Raw genomic sequence first — 17,268 nt, forward strand, 5'->3', positions numbered from 1 at the left:
GAACCGCAGAAGAGACTGAAAGTAATTATATCAATCATTTTTTTCTGCTAGCTTGCAGTGAATGCACTTTCTTTAAAAAAAAAGTAAAAACAGCAGGCTACTAGTTTCCCGTTATTGGCATTTCCTTTTTCGATTCGGCTCGATGCGTTTTCCAAATTTAGAATAGCGTTTGTTGAAAGTTTTAACCGCAAAACTTTTGGCGCTTCAACAATCAATAGAATAGCAAAACCTCTTTCTGCGCGCTAGTTCTCCCATCTAGTTCGATTATCTCCAACGGCCGGCCTCATAGAATTCCCTCATTAGTTTGCTAGAAGAGCATTCATTTCATCATCTCATCAAGTTCCGCTGCATTAGTGAGTAGACTTTCGATTGCATGTTGCGAGTAGATTTCTGTACAGATCATAGTTCAATTTTACTAGCAATAGCATGCATGGCAGCTGAACCTTGATTTTTCTCATTAATTTTGTGACAGCTTGACACGCTCCCCACATTGTAGGCGCCCAGCTGGTCTCGAAACTTTATGAACTTTACAGGTTAACGCCAGACGGCCGGTCCCGGGAGTTTGCTACAGGCGTTGTCCCTTGTTGCTGACGTCCAGCGTCCTTTGATGTCACGCGACACACAATGAAAATCCTGGCGGTGAAAAGCAAACAAAAAAAAAACAAGCACAAGTGTGCCACACTAGACCTTTCCATGCCGCATTCTACAGCAGCACCGAAGCAAGCCTTGGCATGGCTAGCTTTCAATTTGCTTTCGAGCAGCAGCAGCAGCAGCAGGTTGAAATAAGCAAAAAAAAGGTCCGCAAAAGGAAAGGATGCGATTCCATTAGCCAGTCCTCGTCACCGTGGCGACGTGTAAGGGATTGTTCGTTTTTCTTTTCCTTTTTTTTGGGGACACTTTTTGGTTTCAATCATTCAGACGTTCCTGTCCCTGGCGTTGGCATCGCTCTGAGCATCATCAAATCATAATTGACAAGCTTTCCCTGCAGACGGCAGTAGCAGCTGTAGCGACGTTAAAGCGCTGAAAGCATCAGCATCATCGAGCTGATGACCTAGTCGGTAGTCGGTTCCATTGAAACAGTTCAACAGAACTCCTCGAAGTTTGCGATGTCTGTGCACTCTGGATAAGTTGTCATTGGATGAGCTCATTCGATCAGTGAACTTTGACGTTCGTAGCTCATGAAGAGCGACGACTGCGAGAGCAGACAGTCATTGGAGAAGTTCATTTGGCGGTTTTTTTAGCAAATATCATACAAATTGCAAACACAGAACAAATTGTAATAGTATTACAACGCTTCGTACTAAAACATTTCGTCCTATTTTGTCCTTAGATTGTCTTTTATAAATGGACTTCAACATCATAATAGATCCGTAACAACTAAATACAACACTTATGCCAAGCTATCCGATTACACATTATCGTGTGTAAAAATAAACCCTACGTTAGCCACAAACCACGGGCCAAACATCCTAAAAAGTCGTTGGTTGGACCCTCGGCCAGAGATTCCAGTTCATCGACTCGAGAAACCACCGGCTGCCTTAAGGTGTCGTCTACAGCATCCCTTCCCAGGATCACGCCGCCTTAGCATGGCAGTCGTTTCGTGGGCGACCTAATGGCGGCGAAAAATGTAATGCAAACGGCCGCCCTCGGTAGAAGAACGCGCGCATGAACGGGGGCTGCTTCTACGTCAGTACGAAAACCCCTTTTGCTATGGGGCGAGAATGGTTTTTCCAGCGTGCCACGCAGGAAAGCACTCGTTCGTAGTCCTAAGCCAGCCAGTAGTTGCGTTCGATTCGTGGGATTTTCGATGTACGTCACCACGATGTGAGGTTTACCGGTTTCGACCGTTGCTCGTAAGTGGCTGTGCGGAGTAGCGGAGAAGAAGGAACTACGGAGGATGATACGATAAGATATTCCAGCCCTGAGCTCCTGCGAAACGGCCACTAGCCACTCAATGAGGCAAGAAAAGCATCCGTCGCAGCTGGACGCTGAAGCTCTCGCTGGAAGAATCCCGTTCAGTCGGCCAAAGCCTTTCATCTGTGCCACCGAAGCCAATGAAGCGGAGTGAAGAGAAAGAGAGAAGGCTGAGAAGACCGAAGGGAAGCCTCCCCCTAAACGTAAGAATGGTATTTGGTTATGCTTCATTGATTGTTGCGTAACGTTATCGCCTTTGGGCTTGAGCATTAGCAGCAGCACCGGCAGCAGCAGCAGCTTGGCGTTTCAGTTCGTATGAATCAACCATCACAGGCGTCCAGCAGCTGCCGATACGGCAAGCGTATCTGCTTGGTACAGACGGCCACAGACAGGAATCGCTTCATCTGTCCGTCGCATCTGTTCGATTCAATTCAGACCATCATCATTCCAAATATAGTTACATCGGTGACGGCATAAACTAAAACGCAGCAACGGCAGTAAAGCATCGAAATTCGAAAACCTTCCCGAAATCGATTCCCCTCCGTACCGTTCCGCCTTCTTCTTTGCTCCTTAACATACCACCGAACGTGGCATCATCGGCGGCAGCATCGCGCCCGGCCCGGAATGTTAAATCTTTAATGCGCACCAGTTCGTCGTCGTCGTTGTCGTCGTCGTTACATTCCGTCACGATACCCGCCGCAATAAACCGTCGCTGAACCTTTCCAGCTCTTCTCTTCTTCTCTACGTCGAAAACCAATATTGCTTTTTCGAATGCCGCAAACGAGGCACGGCGCGGTGCAGCACCGCGCACGTGGATATTAAATTTGAAGAAGCGAAGCGAAACCCCATCAATTCTTTGTCATTCCTAGTGTGACGGTGTGGCGCCATTTACAAAACCCTCCCCACCTGGTCTGCCTCTGCTACTCTGACGAGCCTCTGAATCGGGAGAGCAGAAAACGAGGCAACGCGATGCACCATCAATGCCAGCAGGTGGATTGCGCGGAAGAAACCTTATGCTAAGCAATGCGAGTAGCCTTTCTTTCCGCTCTAGACTTGTGGCAACGACTTATGCCGCCAAATGGCTGCTGTTGCTGCCGTTGATGATCGACAACGAGGATGATTTGCATGACGGTTTATGGTTGTAGTTGTGCACACTGTTTGTTTCACTAACTTCCTTTTCCCTAGCACCACCGCACTCTAGTCAACTACTGTCTGGCTTCCTGGTAGAGTAGAGCACCAATCCAAACTAGATTCTTACCTATTACGGCTACCAAACGCTACTACTCTTCCTCTTTAACATACCCCCTCCCCCAGCTTAAGCATTATCGCGCAAGCGAGATTAATGAGTAAAACCAAAACACTAAACTAACATGACGTATGCTTTGGGCGCGAGCGGGCGCGTTTCATTACGCTTAGCCAACAGCCAACACACGTACATACACACACAGACACACTAACCAATGCCAATCATAATGTTTCACATTTGTCCCGTTTGCTCTTTTCCCATTTCTGCTGCACTCCACTGCGAACCGACCGAAAGTTTGCACACTACAAGGAAGAGATGTACCTTCAGGCGCAGCGGGTGTTCAACGTGTCCGCCGACCGGCACTACCGGCTGCTGCACGCGGCCAACGAGGAAAAGCCCAAGATCATCGTCCTCACCGTCATCGTGCAGGAAGCGGAAGGTCTCGAGGCGAAGGACGCCAATGGTGAGTAGAGAGAGAGAGAGAGAGAGCGAGAGAGAGAGAGCGGGATAGAGATAGATCCTGGCTGCTGTTGCTGCCTTGCGCCTCGCTCTAATGACGCTGGCGATGAGTTATTCCCACAGTTTTCCACCCCAGCGAACGAGTGGCATGTGGAATGTGGTACGCCCCGAACACGCCGGTTATTGGTATTTCGTTGCATTGGTGTTGAGCGTAGCCTTACTTTTATGAAGCATTTTCAGCTGCTAACAGCAACCAAACGTCTTCACAATGCAGGTGAAATCGGTTTGTTTCAAAAGCAGTTAAATGCAGCCGACCAAACATTTATTACCACCTGAGAAGAGCTGTCAAGTAGAAGGTATAAACGCTACCCGGCCTACAGCTTACCGGTCTCCTTGGATTACTTGAAACCGAGTAAACCCCAAACCGAGGAGCTACTGTCTATGACGTACGGACATGCTTTCGGGGCACGGAAAGGATTGTCATCCCCCCGGGGCCAGCCAACAACCAGCAGGCTGTGTAACTCGTCGTCAACCACACCGCAAACTGATGTTCCGTTTGTTCACAAAGCGGTAGACGTCGTATCATGTAAAATTAATCGTTTTATTCGACCACATTTCCCTGCCAGACCACCTTTCTCCCCCTGTCCCCTCACCGAGACCGAAACCCAGTCAGTCAGCAAGACAATAAACAGCTTTCGGAAGTGTCATCCACCTTAACCATTCTTCATATGCAGATCCATATACGTATACGCGTTGTCCTGGCCTTGGCATAAGATCCTACCAGGACGGTGCGGTGCCACAAATTAATACACAATCATGAGTACTCATACCAGCACACCCGGAATCCTCCCTTCGTTCATTTCCCTCGGTTGAACAAACAAACAAGCTCCAGGCACATGCCGGATGTTCCGTCTCGTCCCCGTCTCACACAAACAGACTTGCCAGCCAGAATGGGCAAAACCAACACATTCCCGGCTCTTTTATGGCTCGAAATGGGTCTAAGTTAATTTTGAAGTCTATTTTTAGTACCCATTATGGGCGTCGTCGAGGTCGAGGCGAAAGGTAGATCGAGGAGAGCCGAATCGAGAGGGGCCTGTTTGTGGCACGGGGAGGGAAGGAAGTTGCGTTCGGTTGTGTTCGTACGGCCAGCACAGATACGCCGAGAGCCCTGCGAGATTTAGGAAAACGCATAGCTCCACACGCAGCACCGGCGTGAAGATAAGCCAAAAATCCCCCGACGACCGGACGGGCACTGGACGGAATGGGACCATAAATATGGTTCCACCTCGACCACGCCACCACGCCAGCACGCCATTAACGCGTCGCGCGCGCCACATTCCCACTGTTCGCCACGGCCCGAAAGCGCCCCAAAATGAAAATGGAAATCATTTGCCACCGACCTTCGACCGGTCGAGGTGTAAGCCAATCGACCGACCAATCGCGCCTGATGACTCGCGTGGCCTAATGAAGGAAGATGGTATGGCAGGAAGGCGAATGGAACAAAAAAAAACAGAGATTTCCGAAATGTTGTACAAATCCTCCATCTTTCCCTCCTCCCAATAAGACCACGAGGAATCGTCGTGGCAAGCATTATGATAATTCTGCTGCTGCTGCTACTGCTGCAAACTGGGCTCGTTGTTGGGATGAGAACAAAAATCTCGAGGACCTCCAATCGGTGCGCGCTTTGAACTTGAACATTTCATTTCTTGTTTTTTTCCCCATTTCTTTTCATCGCGCTTTTGATTACGCAAACGGAAAATGCTACAATCGAAGAATGCGAAGTCGGTTGTCGGCAGTTGGAGTGCTGTAAAAGGCAACCAATAAACTGCGACGGAACAAATGGTCGCCCCAACGAGTTGCTACGGTAACGGTGCACTTCAAAATGTTGCTTACCGATCAATTCCGTCCGTTTTTCGGGGTTGACAAGCGAACACGAGAGCTTCACGGAACCGAGGTTCGAGAGTGTTTTCTTCAAATATTAGCCCCCGCCGCCGGACGGATTGAGCGTTTATTTATTATTGCGATTGTAAATCTCAATCAGCAACCGATGCCACGGAGGTCGAAGCGCAGAGGCGAAGCTGTTTCTAATTTTACCCAAAAGCGCGTGCAGGAAAAAGATTAATAAAGGGAACGATTTTCATGATTGACTGCCCCGCCAAATATTCGCAGTAAAGCGTGGGCCAAGGGTTTGCGCTAAACTTTTTCCAACCACGTCCAACCACGAATTATTGCCCGGAACGGCAATAACAATATTGATGTAGCAACAAATCAGAAAGTCACTCCACAAAGATTGCTGCCTTCCTGGACGCAGTACCAAAGGCCACGAAGACACGGTTTCAAATTACTACTCACCAGGATCATCCTTAGCGTCACGCCAGTCACTAGCGCTCGGCACAAATCAACGGGCTTTTCGGGCACGGATCGCTGCACGGTTTTTTGGGCCGGGTGCGGAGAAACCATTCTTCGTAAAAAACGCTCCGAACACGGGCACGCCAGAAGACACTCTTTCGAAATTTCTGCTCGTTTTTCTCGTCTTGCCATACTTTGTCTAAGAATTACCTTTCGATTTCGACGACGGAGCGCTGTTGAACCGAGGGACGTCGAATGGCCGTCTTCCGCTACACCATCCACCTCAACCTCTACCATCCTTCTCACTCGTCCGCAACCGATCGCGCTTTTAATTGTGAAAGTGAAGAAAATTGAAATTATCGATTACTTCGTTGTCATTCGTTGTGGCGAGACGAGTGAAGACGAGTGGTCCGTAAGCCGGCCATTGTCGATAGCGCAGAACGGAGGCCAGCGAGCCGTGTGGCGAGAGTTATGGAGTTTCTATCGTATTCGTGGCGAAAACCGACGCTTTCATTCGTTCCGGTGGACGATGAGCTGAAGTTTCACACCAGAAAATCGATCCAAAACCGACACTAGCAGCAGCAGTGGCCTGAGTGTCATAAATTGTGCAACCCCGGGCGATGTGCAAACGCCTTGAACCCTTCGCAAGTAATTTGTGGTTTCCCCTTTCACTGAAACCACGAACCACACACACACACACACACACACACACACACACGTGTGAGCGCAATTTGGAACAAGTTCCTATTTTAATTCCTGCTCTCATGGATGTCGCTTCGCAGCAGCAAACCATCGGCACGAGATCGATCGATCGGAACAGCCACCGTTAAAATGGGCTCCATTTTTAGAGCCCGGATAATAATTTGTTATGACCATCATCCTCAAAAAAAAACCCCCCGAAGGATATACAGAAACGAAAACCACCCCCGGGGGTGGAGGTTAGGGAAATCATATAAAAATATTGCTCGCCATTTCCTATTTATGTGGCGCGTAAGGCAGATAATAATCGTCCCTAGGGGGAAAGGGGGCTAAGGACTAAGCCGGAAGCGAAAAAGAAGCCATCATTCCCTCCTCTGCCTGCCTTCCTTCGCACCTAAAACGAACGGCTGGGAATGCAGTTGGCCGTCGCCGGCTCGGTTCCCCGTCCACGCTGCGATGCGATTCTACGCTGATTGGGTTGAATGACGCACGTTTACTCACCGGCAGAGCATAATCCTCACCCCAACCCTCCCCTCCCGCGCGCACATCTACCGTGCGCAAAGCAAGGCGCAAACACGTTCACCTTCACGGAGCACGGACATCGTTTGCCGTCTACCTATCTCCATTCGACCGCTCGTTCGGAAGCAAACGGAACGGGTGTGGCAGGCAGCTCGTAATCAAACACCCATTTGGTCAGCATCGTTTCATCGTTTTTCCCCCTGCATGGAGGTGCGGAAATAAGTGGAGCTGAAGCTGAAGTCGCCATTCACCCTCTCTCTGTAATGCTGCCGGATTTCCGCCCAGCACTGCAATCGATGCTAACTCGGCGCACGACGAACAGAACAGTTCCTTTTTTTCTGTCCGTCTCTGATCGCAGGACTGCCTTGACTGCGGAATGAATGGAAGTAATAACAATTGGAAATGACAAAGCGGACTGGGTGGTTCTGGTGCACAGGCTACTAGACGGTGTCATTCGATATTCGCTCCGACATTCTCGAACATTCCTGGCCGTGGTTAGGTAGCCCGTGTAGATAATGTATTTTCAATGTCGGCCTCGTACGAGGAAATTCTAAAAAACATAAATTCAATTAGGTTAATTCTATGAATTCCGATGTTAAGTACTGAAATGCGAAACATTTACACCATCATTTGCTTCAAACTCACACGCTAAGCCGGAAAGCTGACAGGATAAAGAAGAATCACGTTCGTGGGCAGTTCCAATTCAGCATCAAACCGTTGCCTTTCGCTAGAAACCACTGCCTGCCAGTTGTCGATACGTGAGAAACGTAGAATTTATACTTACGTAGAACAGCCTTCCGCCTAACGAAGCATGTAATATTCAAATGCGCGCGCCAGGTTTAAACGTTCCGCGAAGAGCGAATGCGTTTGTAGGAAGCGCCCAGAATCGCCTCAACAGAATAGCCGGCATTCTCCGGCATGCCCCAAATTCATTGCGATGGATGCTGATTTGATTGATTGAACCATTCTGAGCACCATTCGGTAGCATTTATGCCCGTTAAAGTAGCCGAGTTGCTAGTAAAAAGATGCAAAACCGTACGTCAGTCATAATTTTTGAAAAATGTATCATTTTGATTTATACGAGAACAGCAGATGCGCCATGGCGCCCAATCCGAGCGATCGGGCGCGCAATAAATCAAACCAACGCGGTGCTTATGGGACCTTCAAAGTGAGGTTCTTTGGTGAATTTCAAAAATGTAAACTACCAGGCGCCTCCATCTAGCGTGAAACACCAGGCGTCTCCATTCATAATCTTTCGTATTCCCGATGGAGGCGCCTGGTAGCTCACGTGCTTATACTCCCCGGAGTGGTCAGATTTCGAGCTCCATCACGTGTTCAAACGAGCACGCGGCACGCAGGCGATGCTCGGTGTTCACGCGGAAGGCAGGTTGGACGCTGGTGTTACCGCCAATCGCACCATCCTCACCGCACCGGTGGCTTCCAATGGCATTCATTAGCTTCTAAATTGAATTGTTTCTCCAGCCTGTACGCCCGGCCGACGGCGATGGCCGCTGATGGAACAATGCCAGACAACCAAGGTGATGATTTGGCTTCAGGTGCCATTTTCCAAGACGACCATATCATCGCCCCAGCCGCGCAGTAGACGGCCTAGTGCGGCGGGAACCGACAAGGGACCGTCGTGATAGTTAGAATAGCCCTCTGGGCGTTGTTAGAAGGAGTGCGCCTCGGAGGGCATTGAGACGACATTTATGGGCGTCACTTTGGCATTGACATTGGCCATTGACGGGAGTTTCAGTTGCTACGGAAGGCACATCCAGCTGAAGAAATCTGAATTAATGAGACAAGGGAATTGCTGATGTCATTAACTCTACGGCTCTTGTTACTGTCCTGATACCGGGGTGTGCTAGCCCTCCGGCCCTTGTGACGTATAAACAAATGATTAACAGTTTGAACATCGGCCATTGCGACGTCTAATGAGACATTGTTATTCAACTGGAAGCAATGCGTTTCACGCGGTCATGACTGACACACGCTCACATACACACGGAGCTGACTGATACTCAAACTGATTAAGCAAACTTCATCGTAATTGAGTGTTGTCAGGTTTCGGGGTGGGATAAGCTGCTTAGGACCCAAATTAACCATAAATTCATAATGTGTTCCTCACTGGATCGAGCATAAAATCTAATGTACGCGTCCATGTAACCGGCACTACAAACAATGAACCGGTTTCATCCTGTTAGCGCGTTTTCCTGGTAGAACCGTGCACCAGAAGTAACCACCAAGAACCAAACCCACAGAGCCCACAAAATGGCCGTCAAAAACCCATCTCACGTTCGATCCACTCCGATATTCTCTCTCTGTCTCGTCCTGAACCATTTTCCAGCATCCCAGCAGCGGCCAACAGGGAACGGTAACTCGCGAAAAAGTTCGGTTGTCAATCAAGCACCTGAATGTTTTATGTTTCGCAAACGGAATAGCGCCTGCAGTCGCGCCCGGTCGAGAAGCTCGCGCTCGAATACCTCCTTACAAACTCCCCGAAGCCCGAATGGCAATGAATAATGGAAACGTTGATTGATCTAATTTGATTTTGTTTTGACGCCGGCATTCCACGCGGTTCGCGAATTCCATTTGCGGAATCACACCCTGGGGGGCCCGAAGGGCGCCCCTTTGTACTGCCCCGCAGCATGCCTTTCCTCCGTTTGCCTCCAGCGTTTTGTTTCCACGGGGGGAAGAGATTGTTGTGGAACAGAAAATGTTTTCTGGCTGGAAACTTAACCGTAAAAGTAATTACCGATAAAAGATGCTGATTAAAAAGTGATTTCGATCGTATCGATCACCTGTTTTGCTGATGGGTGACATCATCTCTCGTGTTGGCGGAGAAGAAGAAGAAAGGGGAAAAGAAAAAAGGGGAAGAAATCCTTGATCGGCCTTGTGCTGTGAAATTAATTATCATCATTCATACGCTGACATGCTTAATTACACGTTGCGAGCGATGAGTGAGCGATGGAATGGATGGTGGCATTGTTTGGAACCCTTTCAATCATTGGCCATCATCAACCAACATCAGCAACCCGCTGTTGACCGTCATCGGCACATCACAAACGGTCGCACATCACATCACGTCGCCAACGATTTAATCCTTCCAGACGCCACGTTCGCAATGCCGAGACTCGACGCGAAGGTCGGTCACGAAAGACAAGCAAAAACCACCGTTCCACCAACCAGCCAGCCAGCCGGCTGCATTCATTCCACTCTCGGCTTTGCTCGGCTCGGCGCGACACCAAATGATGCGTGGCCATTGGCGAGGGCCGGACCCTGTAATGGTCTAACGGACCCCTCCAGGCACTAATCTCCTGAGACCATTAGCGGATGGAAGGCGGTTGCAAATGTGATTGAAAAATTCACTCACCGTCGCGGTCGTCATCGTCATCTGTCGTCGTCGCAGAAGCAGAAGCTCGATCCAATCAGTCACCGCACTCGGAATGAAAGAAGAGAACGAATGAATCCCAGGAGCGGAGGATCCTCTCAGTGGAGGGGGAGATAGCATTTACAGCAATTCCAGCGCGGCAATGGTAATTTTCTCAGTCAAAAGTGATCCGTCCGCAAATGGAACCGTTGATGGTGATGATCATGATTGGTAGACTGTTTCCCCCGAAGGGATGCACGTTGATACGATTTGATGAGGAGCAACATGCATCCGGTAGATTAGTTGTTTTTCCTTTTCGGTTAAGCTATACTCTCTAGCGAGCGAAACTCAATGCAATTGTCATGAGTCATTACTCTTATCAAACGAAGGGTACCGCCAACAGTGAGACAGAAAGACTATTTAAACAAAAGGCAACTAATTCAAAATAGTAAAGGGAATTACTTGAGAGTGAGGAAGCAACATACATGCAACATCGCAACAGTGCAGCTAGACCGTTAGCCAGTTGGCAATTAATCCGATTATCGACGCGAAAAATTGCAAACAATCATGCCAATCCGCCGGCTCCTTTCAATAAAACTAGTGAACGGTACTGATTACAAGAACACCAACCGGAAATACGCAGATTGCAACACAACCAGAACCGGTCTGCCTCACATCCGGATTTCGAATTTCGGCTTTTTTTAAAAGCACACTGAACCAGCGACGTGCACGATACGAGGCAAGCAGTTTAATTGAAGGCACAATAGGGTTTTTTGAGCTTCACAAATATTTTCTCCATGTGCGCTCATCGCTCACGCCGCACAATGGCACAAAGTAAACACATTCTTCGCAATCACATTCCAAGAGACAGAGAGAGAGAGAGCAACGATTAAGCGAATCATATTTTAATGAATGATACACAAATAATAGCCGGCCCCGGCGTATACGTATTTAAGCGCACATTCGCTTTGATGGCAAATGCACAAAGGCTTTTCGCGCCCCAAAATACGCCCAGGTTGCGTTCCAGTGCGTTCTCGGGGTGTGTGTGTGTGTGTGTGTGCGGCTGCGTGCGAGAACCTCATCATAAGCCACGAGCCCGCAACGGGCACATCACGTATGAAAACACATTGATTGTAGGTATGATTTGATTACATTTCATCATGCCATGCCCTCATGAATACAGCATACCACAGCGCATACAGTGTGTGTGTGTGTGTGTGAGCAGCCAGTGTCAGCGGTGATGATGGTGAATCCCGAGTCAGCTTTTCCCGATTTTTTCCGTTTTTTTTTTTTGAAAATATTTTGTACTGCTTCTCCCCATCCCGTGTCCCACCACTCTTCTCTTGTTGCGATTCTTGCTGTCATCGAACGGGATTATGTTGCCCGTGGCTCCGTGGAGGTGGATGTAATTTAATTATTTTATTACTCACCATGACATCCACCATTGACCGCGGCATTCGATGCTGCATTCGATGCTCGGCTTCAAATGAATATTCCATCCCGTGCATCAGCCCCAAAGGCCGTCGCTTCGGACGCTCTGTGTGTTTATGTGTGTGTGTGTGTGTGTTTAATTGTTATTTCGTGTAGCTGTGGCCCGCCTCTACAGTTGGTGATGATGGCGAACCACCGTCATTAGGCTAATTTGGCAGCATAATTAAATAAATAACAACAGTGAGCGAATGGATTAGGAATTCCTTTATTTCGAGAATATAGTTCCTCCGTTTCTCCCTCCTTGATTGTAAACCGCACGGCGAATGGCGAGTGTGTGGCCATAAATGCTGGCCATAAATTAACCAGAAACAATATGTATTACCAGGCGCAATAATCAGTAATGAAATCAAACACAAATCATTCTTCATTCACCTCTAATGACACTTGATAGACCATTAGGCAAAAGTTGCTTCTTTTCTCGTTTTTAAAAGACAAACAATGAAGCAACTGGAACCAAGTGATCTCAACGGTCATGCCTCATACACAAAGAAACACAAGACTGCTTTGCAAGCGAGCGCAGGCAAAGGAAATAAGCCTTGGTCACTGGCCAACGCTCCTCTTCTAAGCACTCCACCGAACATTGTCACCATGTTGTTCGATGTCCGGCCTAACTACCGTCCTGTCATCGGTGGCCAGTCGCCAACTCTACTACTACTACGGACCTCCCCGCTGTGTGTGGATCCAGTCCAGCGGCCGAGAGGTCGCGGTAATCCACTTTAGGTTAAATACAACAACACATATAAAATCATAAAACATTATTGTTCTGCTCAAGCTATAATAGGATTACCGGGGCCCGTTGGCCGGGGGGGGGGGGGGTGTTGTGCTGCTGCTCTGCCCCCCATTATCATATCTACCGCTGCCCATCTCGTTCGCCGAGGACGGTCTGCCAATTGTGCCTGTTCTCTATGCTCGGTTTCTGTCTTTCCTTTTTCTCTATACTCGATGTCACGCTCAGGGTCAGTGGACATGGGCTGGTTTATAATGACAATTGCTACTAAATGCTTTTCAAGGGGGCATGAGAGGTTTTCAGAGTGCCAGACCACCCGGCAACAGCAAACGACACACACACACACAACACACAACCAACCGTGAAGAGGAAGTTAGCATCAATTTACAAATGTCAGTCGATTACTTGCCAGATTAAATTTTTGGGCTTCGGTCGGTCGGTTGGTCGGACTTAAGCCGTTAAACCTGCCCCTACCATGCGTGTCCTAGTGGCGTGACGCAGAAGGTGAAGCGTAGCCACTCCAGGATAGGATCGTCGGCCAGGAATGGTAACGATAACGGCCACCAAAGGTACCAGATCCAATTTCGTTAACAGTGAAAAGGGGGATTTCAAAGCAGATCCTTCAGGATCCACACGAAGCCACAAATGGTAAATGGACGCACCCCTTGGACGCGACCTTTTCTTTCAAGTATTGTGTGTGTGTGTGTGGATGTCTCACGGGTTTCTTTCGGATTGGTACTGATACCGATGGTGACGATTAGGTGGAGCTGATAAATCATCATAATTTTCGACGCCCCCGTAGATGCACAAGATGGAGCCCAACACGGTGGAGCTGATTGTCGCGGCGAGATTTGTCGCCGGTGCGTCCGTTGAGCTGGTCGAGGGCTCCATTACAACTGATTGATGATCAGAGGCAGAACAGGGTGCACCGGGCGGGGGTGCTACTGCTAGCCCTCGGTACTCACCAGCGGATAGCGGAACGGGCACCAACGGGCGGGCTCTACCTGGCTTGGGACACCTTTGAAGTCCCTAGCACCTTCCGAAAGCCCTTTACGTCCGTCTTTCGGGTCCTTTTCTATCTTTTGTGCTCCCTGGTGTGCTCCCTGGTGTGCTCGACAGCCTATCTATGGCCGACGCTCCTTCAAATCATCCATCACTCGACCGCGCAGCAAACAACGGAGACCACTCCGGCGACGGTCGTAATGTGATTAATATCTGTGCACTCGTCATCTTTTAGTCGCGTCTACTCTTGCTTTGTTTCTTTCTCGGTCTTCTTTCGGTCATTCACTTCAACCTCTAGAGGTTTGGGGCACTTTAAAGAGGTTTAAGAAGTGAAGGCTCTTCATTCGCTGCTGTCGACGTATTTCAGCACAGTTTATTATCGAAACCGGGCCGGACGACCGGAGTCTCGTTCCATTTGTTATTCGATTCATAATGAATCCGAATCCGAAGGTCGCTGTAACAGATGGTTCCTTCCTGTTGGCTGGGTTCGATAATGGTGACATGGACGTCCTTTTTTGCCCCCGTTTTATGCGAAACCCATTCAATATGTATCCAAACCCATGTGACGCTCCATTTGCGCTCCGCGCTACTATCTCTGACGTGCGCCCAGCGACGCCATAATGGTTCGCCGAAGGATAGCAGCTGCTGGTGCTGGTGCTACTGTTTTAATTACTCTCGATAACGGGAAGGATCGATTGGTTTTGCGATACATGGGGTCGGTTGGTCGGCCGGTCGGTCGTTTAACACAGATCAGAATGGTTTGACGGATGGCTGATTCGATGGATAAGATCCTTTACTGAACGCAAAACGTTATCGAATGCCTTTGATATTATATTGCCTAGCGTTGGTTGGTGGTTAATGGCGAGGATATAACATTTTCATTTTGTTTCTGCAATTCGAGTGTCTCATATCGCGCGAAATGGCTGTCGATTTGGTAGGACCATTTTCACCCCTTTTTTCGGTTCTCGCTAGAACGCTTATCCATCCGGCATTCCGGCGAGAAGATGATGCTCGTCAAAAGGAAAAATGAGGGGTCCTTACCCTCTAGCAGTCGACTGCTGCTGCTGCTGCTGCTGACAGCCGATAAGAAAACGAATAGCTTCGACGGGAGCCGGGAGAGAGAGAGGCAGAAAAGCAACACACAGCAACTCCTGCAGACATCTCGCATGGACGCAGATGCCGGATTTTATGTTGCGAAACCGAACCGATACTTAAGGAACCCAGACGGCATTCCCTTTCTCCCTCCCAAAAAAAAAAAAAAATATATAAACCGCTTACTGCAATCCCATTCACCAGAGCATTAGGGAAACATTTTTCATTTCGCGTTACGCGAATCTAGGGAACGGTCGTGTCCCTGGTTGGGGTTTGGTTCGCCGTGCCGTGCCGTGTCGTCCCTGGCAACACGACGCCGCGCAGCGAATGTGATTCCTTCTCACAATCGAAAACGTTTGACGTGACGCACGCGGACGTCGCGCGTCAAGCAGTGCAGTGCAGGGGAAACACGAGACGATATCATATAAATCCCAATTTTTTTCTTTACTTTTTTCACCGATAGACGGAATGTAAATTCCAACAACTTCTTTTTCGACGACCACGCAAAATATCATCGGAGTCTGGGGGTCCGGTCCGGTGTCACCGTCTAGGGAGCTATTTCGATTGCGATTTCAGTAACGAACGATGCGATGGTTGCGTGTTGAGTGCCGGTGAGATAGTGGTGGGCGTCGATTCCACACGATGCCGACAAATCCGTCGGCTGTCCGACAAAGTTTTGAAGATGGTGAACCCACTCAGCCCACTCCTCTATCTGCTGCAACAGATACTAAACCATTAGAGCGCGAACGACATTCCACCGGTTGACCACCAGCATAATCAGTACCCGGCAATAGTATCCGAGTGGAGCCTCGAAAACCGTGTAGCGTGTCACCAGACCATCGGCGGATATGCCGGAACGATGCCGGTCGGCCAACCGGCAAAAACCGTTTGATGACGAAACGCTTTCCAACATTTTCGCCAAAACCGCTGTGTACAGACCAGTTCCAAAACCAAGCCAGACCCAAAAGTTTGGTTGTCCGATTGAAAGGTACCAACCAACCGTTTGAAACGAACGATACAAAAACGGGGGTCAAGACGGAGTTCCACCACCCCAAATGCTTACCCAAAATGCTTACTCCACAAATGGCTTGGGCAAAAGTTTCCACCGTTCTCGCTCATTCGCTCGCTTGCTGGCAAAGACTCGCAACAGACCATTTATCATCGTGACTGGCGGTATCAGGCGGCCAGACTTAAAGTTTATTCGACAACGTTCCGTACAGTGCACGGTAATGTATAGTGCCGGTGCCTCAAACCTGCGCTGGAGTGAAGTCCAAACGGAGGAATATTGACAAAATAAGCAATTTAAAAAAAAGCTCACGATACAAACAGCTCAAGGTGAAAGCGTGTTTGTGAAACTCATTGGCCTCCATTCGAATGTAGCCTTCGGAGCAACTCAATCTAGCCCTTAACTCATTGTTCACCTTGATGGCAGGCACAAGATCGTGCCACATGCCAAGGGAATGAAGTAAACGACAATAGCACACTACCCCCTCCGTGACGTGACGGAGATATTCTGACATCATCGATTGACAGCGCTGTTACTGCAGATACTGCGAGTCAGCGACCAGTGAACCTGTCACCGAGCGAACCGGATGGCAATTGTCTATCGACGTTGACGTTGGACAATGCAATCATCCTCAGCCTCAACAGCCGCACCAGCATTGGCCCCAGGTCCATTTCCGGTAGAGCTCTGGGCCGGTCGGCGCATTGATGCTGTGAATTGAACCGTCTCCATTGCCGACACTTTTATTAACTGTACTGTATCACCAATAGATACCAGCTATCAGCTATTGTTTCACTCCGATCGTTCGCTTTGTCCGCCTTCCCGCCTACTTCACCTTAGCCGTTGAGTTCTGCCCTTTTATCACTCTATCGAGGACGAGAGACCGACCGAGTCATGGGGGACGTTAGTAGGGCTGCTGTAAACCCGTAGCATCGGTTAATCATCGATAAGCTATCAGCACTGTATCATTACCCTACGGGCTGGCTGGCTGGCTGGCTGGCGACTGGCCTTACCATCGCAGCATGATATACTCTTCCCGCAAACTCCCATAATTACTCCACGAGCGTCTCTATCATCCCTAGGCCCTTGTGTTTCGCATACACCGGTAGTCGCTTCGTCATTCGAACGTTAAGCTTTGCGATATAGCGTGGGCATGCCGTGTAGGGTAGGCTCTTGGATTAGCTAGTCTAGCTAGCATCCGGAACCTTCTACGGATGCTGCTGCTACGAGATAATTAATAACCGTTACGTGCCGTTGTTAATACTCCATTGTTATTGCAGTACGCGTGGTGCTGGTCGTATTACAAGAGAGGCTGGCGCTTGACAATGACGACGCCGACGACAACGACGACGATGACGACAACGACAATGACAACAAAAACTCCCCAGCCAACCACA

General features: G+C 49.0%; 1 protein-coding gene across 1 annotated transcript in view; it reads left to right on the forward strand.

Moving 5' to 3' along the window:
* The window catches only part of LOC125955786 (BAI1-associated protein 3), a 54,453-nt gene that overhangs the window by 28,080 nt on the left and 9,105 nt on the right, over window positions 1-17,268 (forward strand). The window contains exon 4 of the mRNA XM_049686972.1: window positions 3,455-3,623. Within this exon, the coding sequence (XP_049542929.1) occupies window positions 3,455-3,623 (169 nt within the window). The remainder of the gene's footprint in view (window positions 1-3,454; window positions 3,624-17,268) is intronic.

This window comes from Anopheles darlingi, chromosome 3 (assembly GCF_943734745.1).
Source record: "Anopheles darlingi chromosome 3, idAnoDarlMG_H_01, whole genome shotgun sequence".
Classification (NCBI taxonomy): Eukaryota; Metazoa; Arthropoda; class Insecta; order Diptera; family Culicidae; genus Anopheles; species Anopheles darlingi.